At 36.2% G+C, this 23966-nt stretch overlaps 2 protein-coding genes across 3 annotated transcripts; both read left to right on the top strand.

The window, feature by feature from the left end:
- The first annotated feature begins 459 nt into the window (after positions 1–459).
- LOC110888563 (mediator of RNA polymerase II transcription subunit 12-like) lies at positions 460–15062 on the top strand. 2 transcript variants are annotated; one of them, XM_035979184.1, is made up of 2 exons: positions 460–696; positions 13188–15062. In XM_035979184.1, the coding sequence occupies exon 2, from the start codon at positions 13479–13481 to the stop codon at positions 14772–14774; it is 1296 nt and encodes a 431-aa protein (XP_035835077.1). In that variant the 5' UTR covers positions 460–696; positions 13188–13478; the 3' UTR covers positions 14775–15062. The 2 variants fall into 2 exon arrangements, with proteins under 2 accessions (XP_035835077.1, XP_021991776.1); XM_022136084.2 differs by lacking the exon at positions 460–696 and adding an exon at positions 11890–12482.
- A 5556-nt stretch (positions 15063–20618) lies between these two features.
- On the top strand, positions 20619–22790 carry LOC110887193 (alpha-protein kinase 1-like). Its single transcript, XM_022134986.2, has 2 exons — positions 20619–20722; positions 21587–22790. The coding sequence occupies exon 2, from the start codon at positions 21934–21936 to the stop codon at positions 22648–22650; it is 717 nt and encodes a 238-aa protein (XP_021990678.1). The 5' UTR covers positions 20619–20722; positions 21587–21933; the 3' UTR covers positions 22651–22790.
- Positions 22791–23966: the final 1176 nt, after the last annotated feature.

Here is a 23966-nt window from a genome sequence, read left to right as displayed (position 1 = left end):
GTTACCCACTGTAAGAAATTTTTTATTACCCCCCTTATTTACTTTTTACTGTTAAATTTTAATTTTTACTGTTCTTTCTTTTAAAATATTTCTTATATATTTCTGGTTATATTTCTTTTTACATATCCATGTTTATATTTTTGTTTATATTTCTGTGTATACTAATAAAAAATTCAAAAAATTAATATATACCCCCTCTGATATGGATAAATTGAAAACCCGGTTGAGTTGACTAAACCCAGAAAACCCTATATCTACCCTTGATTAATTTTGATGAATGGCTGTGATCAATTTGTTGGAAAAGTGATAATACTTTTAGTAAAATAATAACAGAAGGTACAGCCAGGGGTATTATGGGGATATAATGTATTTTCTGGTCTTCTTTGTAAAGAACCAGACATATATAGTACAAGTTTCATCATTATATGTACTACACACTCCACCATACATGCTAATAAAAAGATCATCCTCCATTTTTAGATTTGTTATTCAAAAAGAAGCACCATCTCTCTCTCTCTCACACACAAACACACGCACACACTCTCTCTCTCTCAACTTCAAACTGATTTCAAAATTTGATCTTCACCTCCCTAAAAAATGTTAAAATGGAGTTGCACCCATTTTATAGGATTTCGACCATAATCATACAAGCAGAGCTTCAGGTTCTTCCACATAAACGTCTTGTTACATTAAAAGGTAAGTATATTCCTTTACGTGTAGATGCATGATTTTTGAGGGTGAAAAAAATATGTATTCAATGATTCTTGAAGCTATTAGTGTTGTTTTTTTTTAATCATTCTGTTAGTGGGGGTTTTTGGATTGTTATTAATGTTGAATCCAACATGTTTTTGTGATTTAAAGGTGTTCAAGAAAATCTGTAAAAAAAGGTTACTAGTTAGTCTAGTCAAAAAATGAAATTTCTTATGGTTTTTGTTTTGTTCATAAAGATAAGAAATAGTGACATTTATCAAGGGCTTTTTACATGTTAAATAACATTATTCTTTTTGGTTGTTATCACTTTCAGACCCTTAAATAGTTTGATTTTTGATTGTTAACAATTATAATGAAAAAAATTAGTTAGTTGTGGAAAAAGGATTTTACAATTCTCGTTAAGGGATTCTTGATTATTATTAAAGTTGATTAACCAATCTTATAGAATTGTACGTTTTTACAAAATTATTATAAAAACAATAGTGACTTTAAAAGAATTTTCAAAGTATGAGCGGAAATATCACAGAGTGTGTGATAGTGTGTGATAAGGGTAACATTTTAAAAACTTTTTAGGCTTTTTAAAAAGTTGCTACAAATGTTCTATTGGAATAAAATGTCACTCTTTATGCCGTTCATATTTTAAAAAAGTGTATGATAAAAAATTATATTTAAAAAGGAAAAATGTAAACAAAAGAAGGTTAACCGTTGGTTTTGAAACAAAACAAAGCTAGATTTTTTGTTCTTTGGTTATTTTTTAGTTGAATTCCTTTTACATAAAAAAAGTTACACTGATATTTGATGTGTATAAAAAATGTACATGTGTGTTGCATTTTGAGATAATCCAAAAAACTGTATATTGTACATGAATGCTTCACATTGTTAGATCCCTGGAAAATTGTAACTTGTTATTAACCTTCGGTGCTTGTAGATAATGAAGATAAGCAACAAAATAAATAAAATTGACCACATGTATTTATACATTCAAAAATTTGTTTTTTTTTTTTTTTTTTTTTTTTTTGTGGGTGGGGGGTATTCCCCATCTTAATAAACGTTTTGTATTGCGGGGAATGTTGATGGTTTTTTTTAATTGAAATGTAGGGAAAAAAGCCATCTACAACCAAACTGGAAAGGTGTTAAAGGGAAACTAATAATTATTTAATCTCAAATTATTACATTAATTTGTATCATTTTTGTTTACGGGTATCTTTGTAACAATACGGAAATGTTTTGTTTTATGTATGCTACATATCTAATTACTTGGTTATATAAAGAAAATTTTGGGCTTTGTTTTTTTTATTTATATGTACAAATCTGAAATGTAATAAAAAATGTCTATGTTGTAATATTAACGTGTATACATGTAGAATAAAATATGAAAAAAAAAATATTTTTTGTAACATATGACTCGGTTTGGAAAACATATGAAAAAAAAATGATTTTTGAAGCCTAAATAACTAATGTAGATATGACTCGGTTTGTGTAACATATGAAAAAAAATATTTTTGTAAAAGGTCTTACATACGTTGTTACATCAAAACACTGATATGATTTTGTACAATCTGTTTCTATAAAATAGATGCGAATATTACAAATAGTCTTTTAACAATGTTTCATTACCAAAAGATTAAGCAAAAAAAAAGGTACATACTTTGAAGTGACATAAAATCAAATTACACTATGGGAAAAAAGAAGTCTGACAAAGTGTGAATTCACTTCTCAATGTATCATCATGACAAGCCTCTCCCCTCACCCCCTATATTTTATCTTTTTGGATGTGGTGTATAGCCTCAATTTCCTAGCTATGATATTATTTAAAAAAATATTTAATTTATGGATTAAAACAAGACAGTTGTTCAAAAAGGATGTGAAACTACTATGTATTTTTCCCTCACTAAAAACACTAAACATGTATGTATATACACTAAACATTTTTTTTGTGTAAGAAATGTAACAATCAAAGCAAAAATACTTGTTACATTTTTTTGTGTTACAGAAATAATGCTCGTTACAGAAAATAAAGTGCATTGTTACACTTTTTTAGATTGTTGTAAAAATAAAGTGCGTTGTTATATTTTTCTAGATTACTATGTAACACTTTATGTTACAGAAATAAAGTGCGTTATTACAAATGTGGCGTAAATTGATAATGTAAAAATGTATTTTACATTTTTATTTAATACAAATACAAATGATATAGGTAACAATGTTTGTATCAGTTACATCTAAATGTAAAAAAGAAAAAAAAACATTTGATATACATATATATATATATATATATATATAAATGAAAAAGGAGAATTACATCAAAAGTAAAAGTGTGAAAGAGAGTATAAAAAGTAAAAAAAAAAGTTAGAAGAGGGTTTTCAATTTATGTATTTTATGATTAAGTGAAGCTATTTTATTTTTTACGAGTTTTGTTAGAATCCATAAAAATGGTTGGCTGGGAAAAAACGGGTTTTATGAATTTTAGGGATTTTTTGTTCACAACTATGAAGTGTATGGCAAATAATTTAGCCCGAACAATTTACAAACTAATTAAACTTTACATTTAAAAAAAAATATAAACAAAAAAAGTTAGAAGTTGGTTTGAAAAAAATAGAAGTTACATAGTTTTTATTATTATGTAAGTTGAATTTAAAAAAAAAACTGGGGATATATATATATTTGTTACAAAACAAATGTGGGGCTTTGATATTCATATATATAAAAAATGTTTATAATGTTTTTAAAAAATAGTATGAATTTGTTTTTTTTTTTTTTTTTTGCAAGTTGTCATGTATCTTCGTATAGGGCTGTTGTATAGGATCGTTTTCGTACATTTATTTAATCTGTAAAAAGAAATAAGAATGATGAAATGACCATAATAATAAATAATATAATGTGTACCTGAACATAAAAATCAAACTATCTACAACCTAAAAAGCAAACCTACTACCCCCCTCACTAGGTTGCTGCAACAATACTTGACAACCCAACTTGTACATAAATGTGTCAGCACAAAAGGATTAAATATGTTATATATATATTTTGTTGGTCTAGTATGAATTACCGAATTTGCCCTTTAACACATCTATTACAAAAATGATGTGGAGACTCCATGTCCACACAATTGGGTTTCTTCGGTTTAGTCAACTGGAGTAGGTTTTCTCCTTATAATTCGCCTATATATATATACATGTTTAGTCTTGTGGGTTAGCGACAAAAATCTTTTGTATTGATTTGTAAAGATTTTGGTAGATCTTAATAAGATTTCGGATAGGATTTTGTAAAATTTTCAAATCTAGTAGAGATCTTGACAATAATTCGTAGAGATTTGATAATATCTAATATATTATGTACATGTTTAGGCTTGTGGGTTTTGGGCTTGGGCCCAGGGCCCACAAGTCCATCTCATGTGTAAGGGGCCCGTAATTCATACGAGACCCCATATCGCGACCCAAACTCTATAAGCATAAAATATTCGTGTAACATCCATATTTGTCGGCGTTATCAGTATTTCATACGGTTTTAGATCGTTATCGTTTATCGTTTAGCGGGTTCTCTGTGGACCGTCATGCGCGTATTGTAAAGTCGATCAGGCGTTCCTAGGCACTCCAAAGGCCTAATTAAGTTTATTTGCGTCGTAAATACTATTTAATGTCGCGTAAATCGCCTGTTAATCACGTAACTAAGGGCGTAAATTACCGGTTGTCACATTCTCCCCCTGTTAATAAAATTTCGTCCTCGAAATTTAGACTACGTTAACTCCTCAGAGTTATGTTATGCGTAAGCTAACAAGGGTCCAATAAAGGAGGAATTTCGAGCAATAGAATTCCAACGAACATTCACAATATGCAAATGAATTCTAGAAACGATAACGTCCACTAAATGAAACTTAGAATCAACAAGTTCAATGAAATAGTTTTGCATGAAACGCTCGATCATGATCAGCCCAAGCTGCAAGTTCTACCGACTCGTAGTGAATGAAACAATTCAATAATAGCTGTGATCAAACAATATCACCGTGTTTGAAGACAAGCGAAAGTACAATGAAGCAAATTTGAAAATTTGATTCAAACGACATCATAAGATTTTCAATTGAAGATGGAACATTAATGTTTTCGATCGAAGATGAAGAAACAATAAATATCGCAAAATATTCGATCGATGTTGAAAGAATAAACAATTAAATCCGTGCATGAGATGCGTAAACGAGTTTGGCGCAAGCTTCAAATTAGTGAAAATGTCACCACAAGGTGTCGAAATCAACAAACAATTGAATTTGATTTCGGCGCAAGCCGACAATAAATACATGTATCGACAAGAAAATTTTCGGCATGGTCACAACGAAAACCATGTATGTAATTTGAAAAGAAAGGGAATTCAAGAAAATGTGTTGACTTGATTACAAAGGAGCCAACAATTACAATAATGCGGGTCATTCGAATCACAAATCAATAATTAGATTTAGCGAAATAATATTTGAACTTTAATGAAACGCTTTATTCGAAACGAAACCACATACGTAACAAACGATGCATGCGTAACATATAAGTTTTCAAGAAATGAAGCAATGAGTATTCGCTATAATGAAAGAAATGATCGTGATACAATGACCATGTAAAGGAGTAGAGATGCGAAAATCTACTCACTAGATGCAAAGGTCGGAATTTCAATAAAGAAATTTAAGGACTTTACCTGGGGTTTCATGTGACGACCAGTTGTTAGGTGACATTACCATCGGATATCAAACATAGCGTACTCATCATTAATAAGATAGGGGGATGCAGAAACATACGTCTGCTTCTTAGCATGACTCGTGTTGTTTGCAGGACCGCGTGCCAAACTACCGCTGCCTCGAAAGTCGTATGTGACGTACTTCAACCTTCGTTGATGTATAGCTTAAGTTTCACGTATACCTGTGCACTAGTGTTTCATTATGCATAGGCTGCCTGCTCGGGAAGTCAAAATATCATAGACAATATGAATAATAGTGTGTGCCCGAGTTAATATTCGCGGTTCCTACGTAACGACCTTTAATGAACTTAGACATAAGCTTCCGAAGGTCTTAAATGCATGTTTCCTAATCTCTCAGAGTTTTGTGTACTGTATCTAGTTGTTTTATGTACCGTGTGCAAAACACCACAATAGCGTATGTTTGAAAACAAAGTCTTGACTGTTTGTTTTTCGGCAACGGTTGGAGACCATATTCGAGTCTTAGGCGTTCTGTATGCATTCAGGTTTTAATATTCTAAGTTCCCAGAGGAATATGAGGTTAGAGCCTAGGTATCTCTAACAGAGAACCCTATTCGCTGTAACCTATAGCTCTGATACCAATCTGTCACATCCCGAATATCAAAGCATTGTCGTGATTAGACTGGTATCTTCATTGCACAGTGGAAGCAAATAAGCTAAGTCTTTTAGAAATTGAACGCCACTAAGTACTCGACTCCACATGGTTCTCCTATTCCAATCGTGTTATAACTTTGAAAAGTAACCTGAGAAAGAAACATGCAAAAAATCAACATAAAGTTGAGTGAGTTCATAGTTTGTTTGTGTGCTAGCAATCTTGTAAATCTTTGAGAGACTTCTTTGGAAACATGTATGAAAAGAGTGTATGAACATACTAAATGGATGTTTGTACAAGGTTATTAAGGCATGTGAGGACATAGGCAATTCATATGACCTAGTAGTTCATAGGCAATTCATGTCGTATAAGTATTCGTATCATGTATTTGTAAACATTGTAACATTTGTATCTTGTAAACTCTTGTATTTGTATTTTCCCGTAGTTTAGAAAGCTAGAACTCGTGTGTATGCATACTTCGAAAAATACGCTTGTTTGAAAAACCGGTATAAAACATAAGTTTTTCGTAAACCATTTGTGTTAGTTAAAACTTGCTTGTAAAATGGTTTAGAAATATGTAATTCTTGTATGCTTTGCAAAAAGCACATGTCTTTCCATCCCGAAAACATTTAAAAAAATGTAAAATTGTAAAAAGGTGGGGTTATGAACTCGCCTGAATATTCCTGTGCAAAGCTAGCTAATTACGACTTCGTGATGTCGTTTCCAAGACTTGACTTGCTAGTGTGCGTTCTACAATATTCCTAACACGGAATATCTAATAAGTTTCTAAATAAAAGCGGTAACTAACTACGTGTCACCGAGCTCTACCGAATCGTGGACCGAACGACTCGAGGGTTTGTTGTTAACTTAAAAGAAACGAAGAAGTTATACTTGCTAAGTTTCGTTTATTGTTGTTAACTTAAAAGAAACGAAGAAGTTATACTTGCTAAGTTTCGTTTATTGTCATGATAATTTACTAAGTCTATACATACTTAGTTTTCGAAAGATTTTAGAGTATATAAATATTTATAAAAAATATATAAATATATTGTTGTAATCGTGTTAGTCGTCTCGTGAAGTCGTACGTGTGTGTAACGAATGTTTCATGAAAAGAATATATAATAAACTCGTATTATATATCGTAAGCCATTTAGGCGTTTGAAATAAATATCAAAGTTATATTTGTTTTATAAAATGATCGTCGACTTGCCGTGTTTGAAAATAAATATATCACTATATTTATTTTTATAAGAGACTCGATTTGTTTGCGTCGGAAATAAATATGTAACGATATCTATTTATAAAGAGGATTCGAGTTTAACGTTTGAAATATAAATATAAGAAATTATAGTTATTTTGTAAAATAGTTTGCGTCATCGTCGTCTTTTGTTAGTTAAAAAGTGTCGTCGAAATAACGTGCATTTGTATCTAGTTTTATAAAAGTCGTTTGAATCCGATTGGTTTTCGTTATATAATAAAACGTGTGTTGTTTTTATGGATTTTCTCGAAAAAAAAAAACGAACAGAGTTTCCTCTGTTTTTGGACGCTCCGACAACACAAGTTGTCGTTATAATTTTCAAAATTCAACAATAGTCAATATCAATATGTGTAAACTTCGTAAAAACGACAAAATGTAAATTAACCACTAATCTGAATTGGTTTGAGCTCGTCATCACGTAATAAAGATAGGGAATAATTAACGCAAATATTGTTCATTCTAAATCCTTTACCGAATCTTCGTGTTGGAACATTGACTGAGTTGACCGGGTCTGAGTTGACCGAGTTGACTCGGTTTGACCGAGTCAACCCGAACCACGAACCGAACCGTCTGACCGAAACAAACATAACTCGAATCTGTAACACCTTCACTCGAACCTGAACCGAGATGAAAATTCAAACGAAAATAATCTTGAATCTGAACCCGTACCTTCAGATGTGCTCTAACCACGACCCGGACCAAACCGTTCCAAAACAACTCGAACCAAACACCCGACTTTCCTGTTGTGTCACTCGAACCAGCCATGAAGCTGAACCATCACTGGACCGAAGCCCGAGATATACCACCGCTGCTGCCTTACCGCCGGTCGTAACCCGACGGCTCCGACGTCCTGTCGGTGCCGGCCACCACAATCCACATCGTCATCAGTCACAAAATAGAAAGAAGATGAAAATAGAACGGGGAGGGGGTTTAACGGAGCTTTCGTCGGAGAACCAGCACCATCGCCGCCGCCGATCGGCGGTTCTTCGTCGGAAATCAAATGGCTTCTAGCCGTTGGTCCTCCACTCTTTTCTGAGCGTCCTCATTACCGTCAAGATCTCTAACCGCCGCTGCCGTGATTATAGTCATCATCAACATCATTAACCCGCCGGTCAAAAACAAACACCGCCGGATAACTGAACCGACCGGCGGTCGGTTGATGTTTTCCACCGGTCAAACGTCACAGAGAAGGGGGAGTGTGAATGCTTTCCGACGGGAGTGGTGGCGCCGGAGTTCGGTCGGACCTCCGACTCCGGTTGCCGGAAATATGTCGAGAGAGAGAGAGAGAGAGAGAGAGAGAGCTCATGTTGGTGTGTTGTTTCTATGTTAACTGATTGGGATGATGAGATGATATATGTGTTTTGGGGTCTTTCTTTTCAAGAAAAGAAGATGAATCCCTGTGATTGTTTGTGTGATATCGAGAGGGAGAGAGAGACATACTTGATGTCTGTGCTTGTATTGTTTTGTGCATTCTCATCCAATCCATCAAATTATACATACATTCCACTAAAAAACAACTCCTATATCAATATATTTCCACTAAAAACAAATACTTTTTCTCTCTCCTTTTCAATTAAATAATATTATCATCACATTTTTCTCTTTCCTTCACTCACAATCACTTTCAAAATATATTAAAAAAATTATACTGGGTGAACAGTGTCCCCCTAAATATACAGATGAACAGTAACATTTTCTCTCTTCTCCACTCACAACCACTTTTTATACCCTTTACAATATAAAAACTCACCCTCACAAGTTTTGATGGATTGGATGAGAATGCTCTAAGGCCCTATATATATACATGTTTAGTCTTGTGGGTTTGAGACAAAAATCTTTTGTATAGATTTGTAAAGAATTTGGTAGATCTTAATAAGATTTTGGATAGGATTTTGTAAAATTTTCAAATCTAGTAGAGATCTTGACAATAATTCGTAGAGATTTGATAATATCTAATATATAATGTACAGGTTTAGGCTTGTGGGTTTTGGGCTTGGGCCCGGGGCCCACAAGTCCATCTCATGTGTAAGTGGCCCGTAATTCATACGAGACCCGATATCGTGACCCAAACTCCATAAGCATAAAATATTCGTGTAACATCCATATTTGTCGGCGTTATCAGTATTTCGTACGATTTTAGATCGTTATCGTTTATCGTTTAGCGGGTTCTCTGTGGACCGTCATGCGCGTACTGTAAAGTCGATCAGGCGTTCCTAGGCACTCCAAAGGCCTAATTAAGTTTATTTGCATCGTAAATACTATTTAATGTCGCGTAAATCGCCTGTTAATCACGTAACTAAGGGCGTAAATTACCGGTTGTCACATAAAGTATGTCAAGCAAGAGGTAGGACGATTTCCATCTATTAAACCTCATTATATCATTCACCAAAGCACAAAATCATTAACTTTGTTGATGATTTCGGTTGGTCATGAATAAAACATATAATAAAAATACACATCTAATTCACCAAGTAACCAAGTGAGCTCAAACTAGACTATTGCGTTCCAATCATGGAAAATGTTTGTAGACTTGGTATAGTTTGGTCACTTTGTTCCTAGTAAGTTTACTTGGTAACTTAGATGTAAGATTAACCATCAAATCAATAAGTGAAGTGGTGGAATCGTAGTTGGAAGCCCAAGCTCCATTGTTCACAATTTACCCAAGTACAAGTCTCATAACATGGAAGGTTATGAGCTTGGAGGGTTTCAATACTTGTAGGTTGCTTGGAACCTTGTTGAAAACAGAAATTTTAGGAAGTACTTGGACCTCTAAACTTATGGGAATCAATCATACTCAAGCTCCATAACCATAGTTTTGGTTAGAAGCAAGATAGGTGCAAGATTACCACATGGATAATAAGCTTATAGAAAGTTTGTAAAAGTTAAACCAAAACAAAAAGTTTGGACCTTAAAATGGTGATATTCTACCTTAGTTTACCATGGTAAACTTGTAGAAACACGGTGTTCCAAATAAGTTTGAAGCAAGAATTTATGAAGAAGAGAATGAAAAGTGAGTTTGAAGCTCACTTTTGATCTTGAAAGAATCTGCCCAAAAGCTTGTATTTTCAGTGGTTTGAGAGTGTTCTGAGTGAGTTTAGAGTGTGGGAAAAGTGAAATGAAGGTGTGGGAGGCTTGGTTATATAGTGGTTGAGTAGGGTTTGTGTTTTACTGAAGAATGAAGGTGATTGGGGAAGAAAGGATGTGAGAAAGGTGGAATCCGGATTGGGCAAATTAACATTTTGCGGATCGGGCCTCTACGCGCCGCGCAGGCTTGATGACTCTGCCCACCGCGCGACGCGGCATGTAACTTTGGCGATCCAAGTTCGGTTTTTTCCATTTTAGTCCCTGAACTTCTATATGTTTATCATTCTATGTTAAAAGTTTATATTTTGGGGGTTCTTAAGTATAGAAAGTGTATGCATGCACGTGTTACGTATCGTGTGTGTATGAATCATAGTATGTATGTATAATAAGTCTTGGTTTTGCGTTTTAAACACGTATATAACGATTAAATGCATATAACACAAGTATGAACTTTTTATTATGATCGAAGTTTCGGATTACAAGATTAGAAATGAAATACGAATACAAGTTCGCGAAAACATCTTTCTAAAAATGAAAAGTACAAAAATACGGAGCATTACACATTACCTATTAGATATCGAGTATATATGTTAGTGTTTAAAAAAATATTAGTTGGAATTTTCATGTATATATGTTTTACTTTTCTATATAATTTATGTTTTTAAAATCTACCTAAAAAATAACATACATATCATAATCATCACAAAATAGTGTAAACTAGTATCAAGACCCCCGCGTTGCGGCGGGGGCGTAAAACCGTGACAAATAGCACTAATGCCATACCATCACCAGCAACCACCAACATTAAAGTTGGGGTGTGTTATTGCGAAGGAATTCGACCGAAACGTAAAATATATAAAATAATAACTAAGTCCATTTAGGACCTGCGTGTTGTGGCGAACCTGTCAAGTGGGAAAAAATAGATGACGTAAAAATGTTGAACCACACACGCACGTTGCGTCATGTTAACTCGCAAAATTTAGAACGAAGTGTAAAACGAAACGTAAAAACGTTGAATCACGCACACATGTTGCGCCATGTTAACTTGCAAAATCTAGAAAGAAGCGTAAAACGAAACGTAAAAACGTTGAACCACACACACATGTTGCACCATGTTAACACGCAAAATCTAGAACAAACGTAAAACGAAAAATTTGTCACATATGAAAAGTGTAAGGGACTAAAGTTGAAAGTAAAATGTTATGAGGTTAAATTGAAAAGATGAAAACGTTTGGGCTAAAAGTAAAAATTCAAATAGTTGTGGATTAAAAATGTAATATCAAATTTTTTTTTGAAAAAACCCCTAAGCATGGGGTACAATACCTCCATGCACCAACATGTTAATTATTTATATGATGTAAATATACTATAATATTAGTCTCAAGAAATAATTGTGTATTTTATAGCATATAAATATAAATAATGCCATCAAAATATATATTCCATAAGAAAAGTTTATTTTTCAAGTAATGAAGCTAGTAGGATGAAACATTACTAAACAATAGTTAAGGAAAAATAAAAATAAAAATAAAAGTTAAATGTTTTTGGGTATATGTTTCGGAAAATATATAATTCGGGTTAACGACTATATAGTTTCTACTAATCGGATTAGGTATCAACTAATTATTTTTTTCCAAACCCAACCTTATACCAATCAGACATGAGATATACCTGTCCCAAATGCTTCAAGTTTCAAGCATAACTGTCATGCTCGGGTTTTTTCCCATCCCTACAAATAATCATACCGGAAAACACAATATTCTAAATACAACATGACACATGGTCATGGATTGTAAAGCAGGGGCGGAGCTAGTATATTAGAAGGGGTAGCATGGGCTACCTCTTAACCCCGTCTCTGTATCGTTTCCGTAGGATAAAAAAATCCGATTTTATACAAATGATACCATTGATCTAAAATAAATTAGAATCCACCTAAAGTTTTTGGGTAGCTCGCCACTGTTGTAGACTCTGTAACACTGCCACCCAACATGTTGCCAAACAGGAACACCCGACAATAATTTGCTTAAAAAACCCCTACATTTTTCCAAACAAGAACACACACCAAATCGCGATTTCTTCAAATTTACCGATCTCAGGCCTCAGGTACCCATTTTTAACCTCTGTAACTGATTCATGTTTTATATTTGTTACACTCACCTTTTAGCCGTAAATTACACGGTTAAAACTGGTTAAATCCCCCATTATATCGACTGAAACTTGTTTTTTTACATTTTTTAATGGAAAAGCCGATTAATGTTTTATATTGTGTTACATTCAGCTTTTAGATGTAAAATACATTGTATAAGTTGGTTAAATCTTGATCACATCCACTGATTCTTGTTTTCTGGGTGTGTAGTTGAATATGGCCCGTATTATGCTGAATGTACACGCCCGTATACGGCCATACTGTCACTTAGGGGTGGGAATCTATGACCTGCCTGGGTCAGTTTCTGGTTAAACCGGCGAACACGTCTAGCTGAACGGGATGGGTGGGTTCGGGTTGACTTGTTTATATTTAAAACGTGTGTTTATGGTATAATTTATCAGCCTCTATAATTTATTAATTTCTATTTTTTGTCATAAATTTATAATGTTTGAGTATAATATGCAAAATAATTCTTTGGAGGTTGAACAGGTCATTTTTGTGTCAACCTAGTGGCATCATGATTTTCGGGTGGGTTCGTATTGTATCGGGTGGGTTCAATCCGCCCACCCATGAACACGACACGCTTAACAGACCTAGTTGTCCAAAAAGTATCTGATGTTATTGTGATGCTTTATTAGACAATTGCTTTCTTCCATGTGCAGATTATGGTCACCTCTTGTTCCCGTCGAAAGCGTCAGCGTCATGCATTCGCCAGTATTTGTTCAACTCACGTGAGTCACATGTGGACTCGTGGGTACTATCATCATGCAACCTCTGCTCGTATGCCACCTCGCTTTTAAACTCGTATCACACATCCATGGCTCCAGTTTCCCGATGGTAGTCCTGGGCGTAAGCGCTTAGCCACTCTACTCAAGAAACAGTTTGCGGCAACTTGGACCGTCGATTGGGATACTTTAAAGAAGTTGAACCTACACCATCGCGCTAGAGACGCGATGGGCCCGGTTTGGTTGAGATTTTTCTCCATCAAACATCCGCAGTACAGAGAGCTATGCTTGGAGTTCCTATCAACATACGAGTTTCAAACTCCTTGCACGGATTATAGTTACGGTCGTTCCATCACATTCAGGATGGCGGGTGTCGAGCGGTCTTGCTCGTTGATCGAGTTCGCAAAACGAATGGGTTTGTATACAGACAAGGAGATGAAGACCGATGTATTTTTGAAGGGATTGATAAAGCTTCCGGATGCTGTGACCCCAGAACAGGTTTGGGCTCAGATCGGTGAGGGACCGTATCAAGCGAAACCGTTGATATATACGCGATTAAAAGATCCGTTTCATCGCATCCTCCACCGCGTTATTGCGCTATCAATTGCGGGGAGAAAGTGTGGACCAAATGTGATTTTTCAGAAAGATTTGTTCTTCTTATATTGTTTAATCAAGCCAGCCGTATGCAACGTGGCGTACATGCTAGCTAGCTACTTCACATCTTGCATGGGAATGAGGCCGACGACTTATATTTGTGGCGGATCGTATATCACTCAACTTGCTAAATCATATGGTGTTTTGACGCCTGAGGCTTGTGATAACTTGACTTCTTTCCTCCCGACTCAGACTCTAGACATGGTGGCGTTGACGTACATGAAGGTTGTCGAACCGATATCGCAACCTGACCCATCACAACACAAGGAGGCACCTCAGCAGCAGCAGCACCCGTCGCAGCACCAGGCGGCACATCAGGAGCAGCATGAGGCGGCACATCAGGAGCAGCATGAGGCGGCACATCAGGAGCAGCATGAGGAGGCACCTCAGCAGCAACACTCACCGCATCACGAGGAGGCACCTCAGCAGCAGCCACAGGGGGCGGCACCTCAGCAGCAGCAGCACCCGTCGCAGCACCAGGAGGCACCTCAGGAGCAGCATGAGGAGGCACCTCAGCCGCAACACTCACCGCATCACGAGGAGGCACCTCATCTACAGTACCCACCGCTGCATGAGGAGGCACCTGATCAGCAGCACCTAATGAAGCAGGAGGACCCACCGGAGCAGCAACACCCACTGCAGCAGGAGGAGGGACCTGAACAACATCAGGCTGACCCGCTAACACATGGTCTTGGTGTGACTACCGTAGATCTGGTGGCGATGATGGCTGAGCTACAACAGGGGCAGCAGAGACTAGAGCAAGAGCATCAAAGAGTAGAGCAAGAGAATCAAAGACGCCACCAGGAAACAATGTCTGCCCTCAGATGCATAGCGAGACATTTTGCTATCCCCGAATTCCCACCTCCATAACATTCGAGGGACGGTGATTCAGAGCATTATTAGGAACCAGGGTTAATGACAACACTTGTTTAGTATTTGGTTGTAGTTTATGGGTCACTGTTGTACAAACCATATGCTATGATGCACATGCAAAGATTGGTGTTCCTTGACAGATTAAGATGTGTAAGTTGAGGGCATTGAGATATGATTTCTTTAGCTTTTCCCTTGTTTTAAAGATATCTAGAGCACTAATTATACATTGTAACTGTTACTCAACACTTTTTATCTAACACCTTAATCAAATTTTAGATATCCATACCTAGAGGTGTCAAAATGGGTTGATCGTGCAGGTTGTGATTGGTAATATTTAAATACGGGTCAAAACAGCTGACCAGCTCTACACGGCAACACTTGTCTTTCTTTTAGTTTTGTCTTTCTTTTAGTTATGAGTGAGATTTTACTTATTTATTGTTTTGGAATGTTTCTAAAGGTGCAGTGGAGTGTGTGTATCAATTTTTTTTTTTGTTAATAGGTGAATAAAACTTAATTTGGATGTTTTAAAGTGTTGGACGATCAAGCAAGTAAAAAAATGTGGAAGTATGGTAAAAATGTGGGTTTTAGACAAAAACCATAGAAAACATGCGTTGGATTAGATTTAGAAGAGGTGTTCACATGTTGACGTAATTTATCAAAGAATGGTTAATTTAGTGATTTTAATGAAAAAAAAGGCTCAAAATCATGAAATAACCATTTCATTTGAAAATTAAGTGATGTAATAGTATTGTTAACTTAAAGAGTGAATTATAAGTTTTGTGGTTTATCTATATATTAAATTTTAGACGTTATCTTTTGTGTTTAAAATTGACAAGTCTTGTATTTATTGTTTTAAAATCTTGCACAATATTTTTTTTTGCCCCTAACCAAGTTAATTTTAAACGTTAAATTTGATCATATGCTTTACACATGAGGGTAATTTTGTCAATCTATTAAATTTATTTTTCTTTTGTTAAAATAAAATCAAAATTTCAGTCTAACCAATTTTTCACACTATGCTCCATCTCTCCAACAATAGACCACCACCCTGGGTTAGGATATAATAGGAAGTTTATTTGGCTAAGAAGGCTAGGAAATAATTTTGGCCATCCATTTATTTAATCAAGGCCTAAGATTAAATGAGGGAAATTGAAGAGAATAAAAGAGCTGCGTGAGTTTGTTTAGGGGCATTCTAGTCAATTCAAGGCAATAGTTTCTCTCTCCTCCAACCCCCCTCCCCCTATTTTTTTAAACATTAATAACTCTTTCATACGACATTATTTTTTTATAAAAATTGCACCAAAAAATGAGCGTTTTTTTATATTTAAAACGAGTATACTATTGCTATATTTTCGAAATTTTTTTTCTAAAACCCAGTTGCGTAAAACGCAATGGAAAAAAAACCTAAAAAATGACATTTTTCTAAAACGCAATGCACCAAAAACACAAAGAAATGTCTTATTTGTTAAACGCAATGGCCAGAAAACACAAATAAATGTCTGATTTGTAAAACGCAATAGCCTAAAAACACAAAAGAAAGTGTACTTTCTAAAACGCAATGGACTGAAAACACATAAAAATGTGTTTTACCTAAAGCGCAATGCACCAAAAACACAAAGAAGTGTCTTATTTCTAAAACGCAATGGTTAGAAAACACTTAAAAATGTCTTTTTTCTAAAACGCAATAGACTGAAAAACATAAAAATGTGTTTTACCTAAAACGCAATAACTAAAAACACTTCAAAAATGTGTTTATCTAAAATGCAATAGCCAAAAAACACATAAAAATGTCTTATTTCTAAAACGCAATGGTCTAAAAACACAAAAGAAAGTGTATTTTCTAAAACACAATGGAATGAAAACAAATAAAAATGTGTTTACCTAAAACGCAATGAACTAAAAACACTTCAAAAATGTGTTTTTTCTAAAATGCAATGGCCAGAAAACACATAAAACTCTATTATTTCTAAAACGCAATGAACACAAGCTGACCTGTCTGTGAATTTGTCTGAATCAGAGAGTAGCAAATCAAAAACTGTCTACGAATTACTGTCTTTGAAATGAGGCAATTTCTGGAAAATTTAATTTTCTCGAAAACTGCCAGGGGCTCTGCCCCTTGGACCCCGCCAGGGGCTACCGCCCCTTGGACCCTGCTACCAGGGGCGCTGCCCCGGACCCCCGCCAAGATCGTAAAACGCAATGACTCAATTCAAAAACCCAGATACTAAAAATGCAATTCAAAAAAATCTTACATAGATCGAAGCCGATTTCTTCAGATTTCTTCACCGATTGACGAAATTTGAATGTTAGAAACACTTATCAGCGATCAAATCGAACGAATCGAGTGAAATCACAGGGGAAAAACGAGATTTTATATGAAATTCAACTGGGTTTTTTCAAAAAAGCTGAAGAACACGTTGATCGGGTGTTTGAATCATTGATTGGTGATGAAAATCACACTATAATGTAGTGATTATTAAGATAGAAAGTGAAGAAATGGTTGAAGATGGTGGGTTTTGAAAATGATGGGTTTTGAAGTTACTGGGGAGAAGAAGGAAGAAGAAAGGATGTGATTGACTAAAATACCCTTCCTTTTTATTTTAAATTTTGTCACATGTCATAATCCTATTGCTTCCTATCCTTCCTAGCCAAAATAAACTTCATATTTGATCCTTACCCCCACCACCCCCACCCCTCTTTTCACAAATTCCACCACTGTCACCACAAATGCATATAAACAAATTTTCCTTATTTTAAAAAGGGTTATTAGATTTTATCATTCCCAAGTATTAGCTATTGACTGCTGTCACCCTCAACTATCATTTTGACGCCCGTCACCCCCAACTTAACACTTAGTGTGTTCTGTCACCAGGTCGTTAACTGATCACTAACTTTTGATCCTGTTTTTATACTCTTGGGGGTGTCATAAGGATCTTAGGAAGGTTTTAAGGATCTTTGGACACCCCGAAAAGTATCGTAACAAGCTCAAAAGTTAGTGATCAGTTACCGACGTGGTGACAGAACAAGCTAAATGTTAAGTTAGGGGTGGCGAGCGTCAAAGTGATAGTTGGGGGTGGCAACGGCTAATAGCCAATAGTTAGGGTTGATAAAATCCAATAACCCTTTTAAAAAACCGAGACAAAGGGTAATAATTTACATTAGTACCCTTGAGCTTTAAAATTGATTATATAGTCATCAACATTTTATAAAGTTTTTTTTTTTCGTTTTCCCTGTGGTTTTTTTTATATTGGTTCAAGCTTTAATAAAGTTTGGATGTACGCTTGGGTTTTAAGTGCCAAACCTGGGTTCGAATCCCGGCTGAAGCAATTTGCTATTGTTTTTTTATTTGTAAATAGAAGTGTCTAATTAGAACCCTAAACTTTAATAATTTACGTTACTACCCTTGAACTTTAAAATTTATTATATAGTTCTCAACTTTTTATAAAGTTATTTTGTTTTCCCTTTGATTTTTTTACATTGTTCAAGCTTTAATAAAGGTTGAATGTACCGTATCAATACTATAATGAACCAAATCGATAATGAAAAATGCAAAAATCATACATAAAAACGGCGTGGCAAGGCAACATGCGTAAAAACGGCGCGACAACGCAGGCCAGGTAAAAACTAGTTGAAGTGTATATAAATAAGTTCATAACCAAATAAACATAGTGGCGTCTTATTTACAGAACCAATATAGTATATTTAGAAACTCATTACATGTATTTGTCATTTCATTGAAAAGTGTAAATTACCGAAAAGTAAATTAAATTCATAATCAAAGAAATATAACTTTTAGATTGTTTATTCAAATAGTAAAGTTACTTGTGCGCGTTGCGGTGCGATTACATTCTATATGTTGGGACCATTTTGGTGCAATTTTAAAAAAGTTGGGATTGCAAAATGGAGTAATGGTGTAAGGACCAATGCAAAACATACATAAAAGATGCACGAAACCGAATGTTAATTGAGCTGACTTATTTCCAAAACATATTTACGTTGAAACGTAAACCAACTCGCATTTATACCGACATGATACATAAAAATACGCATGTTAAAAATAGTTTTTAAAGTTAAGGAACGAAAGGAGTAAACTCGAAACTTTAAAAACTTGAGGGGGTCAAAATGATATGTTATATAGCATTTTAAAAAAAGACAACAGCGAGGAGTAAAATTGGAGCATTAGAAACTGGAAGGGCTAGCTTGTAAAACTTGTAAAATTGAGTAGTAGTTTAGGGGTTAAAATTATAATTTGCAAAAGTTTAGAGTTGTAAAAGGGAGTAGTGATATAGGGGCTAAAGTTGCCATTTGCAAAAGTTGGAGGGAAAGATGGAAAAACCCACCGACACTTGTAAATAAGAGTATACTAGTAATAAAAACTTGCGGTGCGAGTACTTCGCAAATATCGAACGGATTAGTCCAAGCGTTATGTGATGTGTTAACCACATGAAAACGCACGTTTTGACGTATCCGATTGAACTCAATGTATCCTATAGTTGCAATGCGATTGGATCAAAACGTAACGTAAATCGAATTTGTATCGTACAATCATAACGTATTATACGCGACCTGACTAACTCGAATTTACATCGTCAAGCCAAAAATTCTCGAGGGGGTCAAAGTGTCATTTACAAAGTTCATAAAAAGTTAAGTGCTTAAAAATTGCATTTCCTAAGCTTAAGGGCTAAGAAAGGGTAAAGATAAAATTTGATAAAGTTTTGGGGTAAGAAGGAAACTATAACAAAGTTGGGACTGAAAAGGAAACTACCACAAAGTTAGGGTGTCAAAAGCAAACTATTTGTAAAATGGAGTAGTAGTTTAGGGACTAAATTTGTCATTTTACGAAACTTTGAAGGTACCAAAGTCAAGGGGCTAAAATTGCAACAATCGTGAAAGTATGGGGGAGGCAAAGCCGGTGGGAAACCCCACCGACTTTGTCTTTTAAGATAGTATAGAATATATATAAATATTTGTTATTCTCTATTGATAAAATCATAGAACATTCATACATATCCAAAACACGAGTTACCGATTATCACTAATCTCACATACCCAAAACTTGACCAACCCAAGTAACCCAGTTAAAGTAGTGTAACTAACACTGATCATCAACTACTAAAACCCAAAAATGACCAGACCAAACTAACCTAACCAACAACAACAGTTAAAGTTACGATATTAGATATGCATCATATATGTACAACAAAGGAGTCGGAACCCTTCACAGGCGACGCTGAAAACAGAGGTTTACCTGAAACCCCTTACTAGTCCTCATCAGGACCCGGTATTGGATTCTAATGTGTTGTCTTATGACATGGACCTTGATTCCGAATGGATTTCAAAGATAAACAAACCAAAATTTAGGCTCTATACAAGGCATGATTCACGAAATCAAAGTTCAAAAGAAAAATTAAGACATTGCCGTACCAATAACGTGGAATGTGATTAGTATAATGACGTATTGCCTCATCTTCTTGATGATCGGAGCTATGTATCGCCGAATCTTTTTGATGAACGGTACTGTTGACAACGGGAGGGTTTGGGGGAGACGAAGGGGTGGAATGTGACTTATGAAGGAAGTTTGGGGATTAGAAGGTTGGACAAGTTTCATATTTTTGTGAAACTACGTTTCTGCCCTCCCCACCGTTAAGTTATTTCACAGTCAACTAACTAGCGTCCGTTAGTGGAAGGGATTTATTTGCGAGCAATTAACAACAACATGGACTGAATTGTTCAGTTTTTTTAAATGAGGGCTGAAATGATGATCGGATGTAAACCCTAGATACTAAAGTTGTAGTTTACTCGGCCGGCCACCTGAGATTATGCCAAACAGGAACACCCCGACAATAATTTACTTTAAAAAGAAATCCTAAATTGCTGATTTTGAACACTACATCAGTCCAACTCGTTTACACCGAAAAACACACACCAAATCGCGATTTCTTCAGGTAACCCATTTTAACCTCCCCAACTGATTCATGCTTTATATTTGTTACTAGACTCACCTTTTAGCTGTAAATTAAATTGGTTAAATCCCCCATTATATCGACTGAAACTTGTTTTCTACATCTTTAATGGAATGCGGCCGATTAATGTTTTATATTCTGTTACATTCAGCTTTTGTATGTATGTAAAATACATAGTAGAAGTTGGTTAAATCTTGATTAGATCCCCTGAAACGTGTTTTGTGTTATGTCAAAGTTGAAAGTTGAAAGATTGAAAGAGAAATTGACATTAACTTCTATAATTTAAATGTAATTGTTTTATATAAATTTGTATTTTTTGTTGTCGATTTGAAATTTTGGATTTCCAACATGCAAAATATAAAACTATTTTTTTTTTGTCAAAACGGGTTGTGTTTCCGAATACATGTGCCCAGTGGCGAAGCTTGACCCGAATGACGGGGGGTCGAAAACGTATATACAAAAAAAATTCTATAGAACCGGGGGGTCGAAAACGTATATACCCAAAAATTTCTATACGAAAACTACATATATAACACCACTGAGCGAAAAGTTTGAGGGGTCGGGCACCCCTCCCCGCCCCTTCTATACTTCGCCACTGCATGTGGCGTGTTCGGGTTCATATGTCTTACATGATTTTCAGGCTCGTAATGTGTTCAGGATCATGTCGGGTTCAACCTGCCGACCCATGAACACGACACATTTAATAAAACTAGTCTCACACACCCATATGTATGCTGTGTAAGTAATGCCCAAATGCCCATATTGAACCAATTTCTACTCTAATGAGCTTAAAAAGTATCTAATTTGATTGTGAAGCATTATTAGACAGTTACTTTCCATGTGCAGATTATGGTTACCTCTTGGACTCACCATCGAAAGCGTCCCCGTGAGCGTCACGCATCCGCCAGTGATTGTTCACCTCACGTGTGGACTCGCGGGTACCATCATCATACAACCGCCACTCGTATGCTACCTCGCTTACAGACTCGTATCACACATCCATGGCTCCAGTTTCCCGATGGTAGTCCCGGGCGTAAACGCTTAGCCGCTCTGCTCAAAAAACAATTTGCGGCAACTTGGACCGTAGATTGGGATAGTTTAGAGAAGCTAAACCTACACCATCGCGCTAGAGACACGATGGGCCTGGTTTGGTTGAGATTTTTCTCCATCAAACATCCGCAGTACAGAGAGCTATGCTTGGAGTTCCTATCGACATACGAGTTTCAAACTCCTTGCACGGATTATCGTTATACTCGTTCCATCACATTCAGGATGGCGGGTATTGCGCCATGCTAGCTAGCTACTTCACTTCTTGCATGGGAACGATGCCTACAACTTATATTTGTGGCGGATCGTATATCACTCAACTTGCCAAATCATATGGTGTTTTGACGCCTGAGACCTGCAATTCCTTGACTTCTTTCCTCCCGACTCAGACTCTAGACATGGTGGCGTTGACGCACATGAAGGTTGTCAAACCGATATCGCAACCCGACCCATCGCAGACCGAGGAGCCACCTCAGCAACAGCAGGAGGAGACACCACAGCTGCAGGAGGCGCCACCTCAGCAGCTGCAGGAGGAGACACCTCAGCAGCAGCAGCAGCACAGGGAGGCACCTCATCTGCAGTACCCACCGCTGAACGAGGAGAAACCTCATGAGCAGTACCTAGTGAAGCAGGAGGAGGGAGCTCAACAACAGCATGCTGACCCGCTATCGCATGGTCTTGGTGTGACTACCGTAGACCTGGTGGCGATGGTGGCTGAGCTACAACAGGGGCAGCAGAGACTAGAGCAAGAGAATCAAAGACACCACCAGGAGACGATGTCTGCGCTCAGATGCATAGCCAGATATATAGGTATCCCCGACTTCCCACAACATTCGAGGGACGGTGATTCAGAGCATTATTAGGAACCAGGCTTAATCACAGCACTTGTTTTGTATTTGGTTGTAGTTTCTGAGTCGTTTCGTATAAACCATATTTAGGTTTTCCCCATGAATCTGTGAGCCATCACCGAATTTCGGTGATTTTTTTCTCTCCAAAACCGCTGGGGGCCTGGGGCCGGCCGCTCCAGGTGTAATTTTTCAGTATAAGATGAAATTATGATGTCCCATTGGTTAGCATTACCATTATGATGATTGGTGACATGCTAGAAATCTATTTTGTAATGCCATTTAATATATAAATGTTGTGACATCAAATTGATCTATTGTTTTGGAAAGTTTCTAAAGGAGCATTGGGGTGTTTTTGTATAAAAATATTTTTAATCTTTCGAACCTATTAGACTTTGAATCGACATGATCATATACACCCCCCCCCCCCCCCGCGACTGGTGGTTACGTTACTATGTTTTATGTTTTTTGTAGGAGTGTTCCATTTCAAATCAAATTTACTAGAAGTACGATGTCCCTTTAAATTTATTTATGAGATTACCCACAATGTGGTGCTTTTTGCTTATCCGTTCTAGCGTGGCATATGTCATGAACCAAACCACTTGTTCGGTTCGTTTCTAGTCCGGACTATTGGACCTCCCACGGACTTCTTTTGTGGGTCCCCCGCACTCACATACCTTCTTCACCACCAGAAAGTAGAGCATGAGCCTTCCTGGCCTTCTTCGCCTCGATCCCCACAAATTGCAGATGTGGATGGTTTTCACGAGCGGTGAAGATAAACGAAGGGTTGTAATATTGTGTTAGATTATGATGATGGGTAATTATAGTTACAATGGTGTGCTTATGTAGAGCATAAAAATACAATTCCAACCACAAGACTATCACTAAACGTCTTGATCTAATAGGTAATGCAGGGTGGACGGACCGTCCAACCTTACCATGGCGTTCACATTTCATTTTATAGCAATATAGACTAGGCTAGACGGCTAGTTATGTTAACATTTGGTCTACATCGAGGAATTTGCCTTTCTTTCTTTTTGATCTTGTTTATGGGTCATAAGAGTGCTCCATGTCACCCAAGGATGGCTAAGGGGCTGTTTGTTAGCCTCTGAATGGTCATTAAGAGGCTACCTCTTAATGGAATCATTAAGAATTTTATCAATGAGAAGGTAGAAGAATGGGACATGTGATGATTTACCATTCAGAGGTTACCTCTTAACCATTCAGACTTGAGGTTACCTCTTATTCATTCAGAGGTTTTAAATCATTAAGAGGTACCATCTGAATGATCATTAAGAGGCTACCAAACAGCCCCTAACACGTCTTCATTGGAG

This window comes from Helianthus annuus, chromosome 11 (assembly GCF_002127325.2).
Source record: "Helianthus annuus cultivar XRQ/B chromosome 11, HanXRQr2.0-SUNRISE, whole genome shotgun sequence".
Taxonomy (NCBI): Eukaryota; Viridiplantae; Streptophyta; class Magnoliopsida; order Asterales; family Asteraceae; genus Helianthus; species Helianthus annuus.
Note: the sequence above shows the minus strand (reverse complement) of the source record. Positions and strands in the feature narration are given on the sequence as shown.

Bases quoted from the DNA above. Each gene is read 5' to 3' on its own strand.
- LOC110888563 (XM_035979184.1), top strand. From the start codon at position 13,479: ATGGGCCCGGTTTGGTTGAGATTTTTCTCCATCAAACATCCGCAGTAC.
- LOC110887193 (XM_022134986.2), top strand. From the start codon at position 21,934: ATGCTTGGAGTTCCTATCGACATACGAGTTTCAAACTCCTTGCACGGA.